Source organism: Lathyrus oleraceus, chromosome 4, assembly GCF_024323335.1.
Source record: "Lathyrus oleraceus cultivar Zhongwan6 chromosome 4, CAAS_Psat_ZW6_1.0, whole genome shotgun sequence".
NCBI lineage: Eukaryota > Viridiplantae > Streptophyta > Magnoliopsida > Fabales > Fabaceae > Lathyrus > Lathyrus oleraceus.
The window spans coordinates 156,711,655-156,716,390 of NC_066582.1; the positions used below are offsets into that span (position 1 = coordinate 156,711,655).

A 4,736-nucleotide genomic window follows, 5' to 3' on the forward strand; every position below is an offset into this window, starting at 1 on the left:
TTTTCTTTTGATAATAATGCTACTAATGACATATGCCATTTGAATAAACAAAGAAAGTTTCCTTATCATTCAAGTAATTCGACTGCCTCTCATAAATTTGAACTTTTACATTTTTACATTTGGGGACCATTAGTCATTCCATCCATACATAACCACATATATTTCTTGACCATCCTTGATGACCACTGCATCATTATTTCTAGTCGCTTTCCTTCAGTATTTTACAACATTTCTTTCAATTTACTTTCAATTGTCATGTTTTTTGCTTTGGTTTGTGCTTTCTTGCTAATTTCAGGGTCTAATGAGTAACCAAGACAAAAGGGATTAAAGACAAGCAAAATACAGCAAAACGGAAAAAAGGCGATTTCTCCCATACAAAAACCAGCGGGCTGCTATGGCCACCCGTAGCAGCTGCTACGAGCCATAGCAACAATAAACCCTAGATGCCCATTTGATGCTTCCTTGGTACAAAATATAGAGCCTGCTACAGCCACCCGTAGTAGGGAGATGAGAGAAAGTTATCCAATTTATTTTACATACTTAATTAGGATGACCTCCTCTTAATTGTGACTCTTAGGAATTATTTTATTTATATCAAATATGAATATTTCTCATTGAACAAAATATATTATGTATTTTTATTATTTGGCTATAAAATTCATAGCCTGTTATGAGTTTAGGGTTCCTAAGTTTTTTCATTTTTCATTCCTAGATTATAAGTGATTTTGTTATATTTTTCTCTGTAACTCAAGTCTACAATGTAGTAATTTGTGGGAAAACATTTATTCATAATTCAGGTTTTATAATTCAGTCTCTTTATATTATTCACATGTTCTGATTGGTTGTTATGAGTTTGATGAGGAATACCTATATGATTGTGTTTGTCTTCACCATGAGTGAGTAGTTCTCTAGGGACTAGGGGTTATGGGGATTATTTCATGACCTATTGTATGATATGTTACTATCGATTGCAAGAATTTTAATTAAATCTATTTTAGAATCTGAGTTCATGCATTCCAATTTCATTTTGAATGTAAGTGGTTCTTAAGTATCGACCACATTCTGAAAGGACGTGTCGATACTAGAGTGTAAATTTTTAAGCAACCTAATCTGGTGCAGCGAAAGCACACATGCGAATTTGAGAAAACATATATATAGGAAAACGTATTGACTCGTTAAATAATAATCCAGATGATGTGAAAGCCAACAGATTATTCATCGACGATAGGGGCAATGAACTAGCGAAAGTAGGTAGTGCCCAATTTTATCTATTTTCTATAATTTATGAAAAGTTCTCATAAAAGATGTAATAAGGATCATGTGATTATGTTATAAAGATGAGTTGTAACTTCGGGTCCTATTTGCCCCAATTTGAGATTTAAGTGATTTTTTCGTTAAGCCATTTCTATTTAATTGCTTTTTCTATTAAGTTGTTTACTAAAATCCATACTTTTAATTTCTCTAGATATATACTGGTAGGACAAGAATTCGGTACTTAAACCATTGGTCTATATGGTTTGATATCTATTTTATTATTTCACGACAGTCGTGCATTTGCGGTTGCATCAAGTTTTTGGCTCCATTGTTGGGGACCAATTGTGTTTAATATTAAATATCTGTTTGATCATCGTATATACTAGAACTTACTTTAATGTTTATTTTATTGCATTTGTTTGTTGTGGTTCTCACTGATCTTGTTTGCATAGATCATTTTGTTGATAGCTTAGTGAACCCATAGACAAAGTTAAGCGTTTCTTACTTGAGAGACATTGAAATCTTAGATTATAAGAAATGGACGATCCGGTTGATACTAAACCCCTTAAAGATTATTCTATTACCACCAAAGAGGAACTGCATTATAGTATTATGCACCCACTGATCGCGGCTAATAATTTTGAACTAAAACCTTTATTGTTCGGTATGGTGCAACAAAACCAATTTGACAGTTTGCCTTCGGAAAATCCGAATCTCCATCTTTCTATATTCTGTGACAATTGTGGTACCATTAAGAAAAATGGTGTTAACAAAAACGCCACCCGCCTTCATTTATTTCCCTTTTCTTTAAGAGACCGTGCATGGGCTTGTCTCCAATCCTTGCCTACCGATTCTATTACTTCATGAACCCAATTAGAAGCGGGATTTCTTGTGCAATATTTTCCACCAAGCAAAATGGCCCAAGTTAGGAATGAGATAAACAACTTTAGGCAAGAAGATGAGGAATCCTTGTTTGACGCATGAGAGCATTATACATACTTGTTAATACTATGTCATTTCCATGGGCTTGAGAAATGGGTGATTATCCATACCTTTTACAATGGTTTCCTTTACTCCACAAGGATGACCTTAGATGAAGATTCCGGTAGAGCCCTAATGAATAGTCCTCAAGATGTAGCCTATAATTTTATAGAAGAGATTTCCAAAAACTACCAATCATGGGGAAGTATGCAACATGTTTTCGCTAAGTCTACCCCTAAGACGGGTGGTATTTATGAGGTTAATATGTTTGATCATATTAATGCTAAGGGGGATGCATTTTACCAAAATATAGATATTCTAAGCATTGCACCTTCCAAACCTAATATTCCATCCCATGTTGCTTCTGTATCCCTCGTCACTCTCTACTATGAGATATGCAGAGTTAATGGGTATACCAATAGAGATTGTCAAATGATCCTCATAGGAGGATCCACCGAAGAAAATACTAACTTTGTGAACAAAAACCCAAAGGAACAACCCGTATTCTAACACTTATAATCTGGGGTGGCGTGATCACCCCAACTTCTCTTATAGGAACAATAACCCCCAACAAGCCAAGGGACCACCGGGTTTCGAAAGGGCTACACAACCCAAGCTTAAGAAATCTAATTTTCAACATTTGATGAAAAAATTTGTTTTGACACAAACCCGTCAAAAAATGAGTTTAGAAATCAAAACCTCCTCACCAATCAGGAGCTTAGGACATTGAACACTAAGGTTGATAATGTTGTCACTCATACCAAAATGTTGAAGACTCAAATCTCCTAAGTAGTGCAAGAACAAGCCACTTCTTCTGTCCCTCTCAGATCATTCCTGAGACAACCCGAACAAAATCCCAAGGGGCATTTGAATTCCATGACAACCCGTAGTGGTAAGGAAGTGGGTAGTTCTAGTGAGAGAGAGAGATAAAGGTTGAAGTGAGTGTGCAAACACCACATGAAAATGAGGTTGTTGAAGAGGTTAAGAAGGAGGAATCTTATGTTGCTCTTTCTCCCTACAAATCTATTGTTCCTTTCCCACAAAGGCTTATTAAAGCTAAGGTGAAGGCCCAACTCAAAAAGTTTGTGAAACTTTTCAGGAGGATCCACCTCAATGTGCCTTTCACCGAGGTGATAACTCAAATGCCCTCATATGCCAAGTTGTTAAAAGATATTTTTTCCAATAAAAGAAATCTAGAGGGCCATGAGACCGCGGCTACGACCCTTGATAGTTGTGTCATGATTCAAAACATGGTAATCCCTAAGCTCAAAGATCCGAGATGTTTCTCTATCCCTTTTTATATAGGTACCATGGAATTTGAGAGAGTGATATGTGATTTAAGAGCTAGTGTTAGTTTAATGCATTTGTCCATGTATAAGATGTTGGATATGGGAGACATGAAACCTACCAATGTGTCTTCACAACTTGCCGATAGATCGGTTAAGTATCCTATAGGTGTCTTAGAGGATGTACCGACGAGAGTTGGAGAGTCTTATGTGTCAGTTGACTTTTTGAAAATGCACATCAATGATGATTGTCAAATATCGATAATTTTATGAAGGCCTTTCTTATCTACAGAGAGGGACATCATAGATGTTAAGAGAGTGAAATTTACCTTTGAGGTGGGAGAAGATAAAATTGAATTCATTTTTACAAAACTGTTGAAGAAGCATTATTTAAGGGATTCTTGTTGTTTGATTTCCTTGTTAAACGGTTGTGTTCAAGAGAATGCACTGGAACCTCCTTCGATCACTAAGTTGGAAGAGAGTCTACTTCATGGTACTAAGATAAAGATGGTTGATACCGAGGATAAGGGTTATGAAGAAGCCTTGGGGTAAAAATACATCCCCACTAACTAAGGCCTCGATGGGCCTGTTTAGAAAGGTAGTGAGTTCTTATGTGTAGGGCGAAGTAAGAATGAGTCTAAGCATAAGAAGAAAGTGATAGAGAAATTTCGTGAAAAAATAGACCAAAAGTATAAGCCTCCATATCAGAGGAAGAGAAAAGAAGAAAGTTATATGGAAGGATGTCTGGAGTAAATTGGGTCTTGTCAATGGCTAAGGGACATGTTAAAGATTCAAATTTGAAGGAGGCACCCTCTTGGGTTGAGGTTGTAGATGGTCGAGCTCAACGACCTTAAACATAACGCTTTATGGGAGGCAACCCACGCTTTTTCGCACTAATTTGTTCCTGTTTTTTTTTAAGTTAATAAAAATATCGCAAGAACAAAGTCGGACAAGTACCAAATTGTTGGAAAAAGAGGAGAAAAACTATTAGTGAAAATATCCCCAAAATAAAACTACAAAACTACGAGAAAATAAAATTCTCCATGGAAAAAATAGGGGCCTACTACGGCTACATGTAGCCCGTGCTACGGGTCGTAGCAGTCTCAACCCTAAAACCCTAAATTGTAACACTTTCACCATGGGAAACAACATCGTGATATGGGAGGTCGTAGCACGTGCTACGGAGGCCGTAGCACGTGCTACGGGCCATAGTAG

General features: G+C 36.6%; 1 protein-coding gene across 1 annotated transcript; it reads left to right on the forward strand.

The window, feature by feature from the left end:
* The first annotated feature begins 3,545 nt into the window (after window positions 1-3,545).
* On the forward strand, window positions 3,546-4,073 carry LOC127136492 (uncharacterized). The gene is made up of 2 exons (XM_051063041.1): window positions 3,546-3,690; window positions 3,814-4,073. The coding sequence occupies exons 1-2, from the start codon at window positions 3,546-3,548 to the stop codon at window positions 4,071-4,073; spliced, it is 405 nt and encodes a 134-aa protein (XP_050918998.1).
* The last annotated feature ends 663 nt before the right edge of the window (window positions 4,074-4,736 follow it).

What these genes read in the sequence shown, in the direction of transcription:
- LOC127136492 (XM_051063041.1), top strand. Translation starts at nt 3,546, where the DNA reads ATGGAATTTGAGAGAGTGATATGTGATTTAAGAGCTAGTGTTAGTTTA. An exon ending in ATCGGTTAAGTATCCTATAG is followed by an intron (nt 3,691 to 3,813) that starts GTGTCTTAGAGG and finishes TCTTATCTACAG; the next exon opens with AGAGGGACATCATAGATGTT.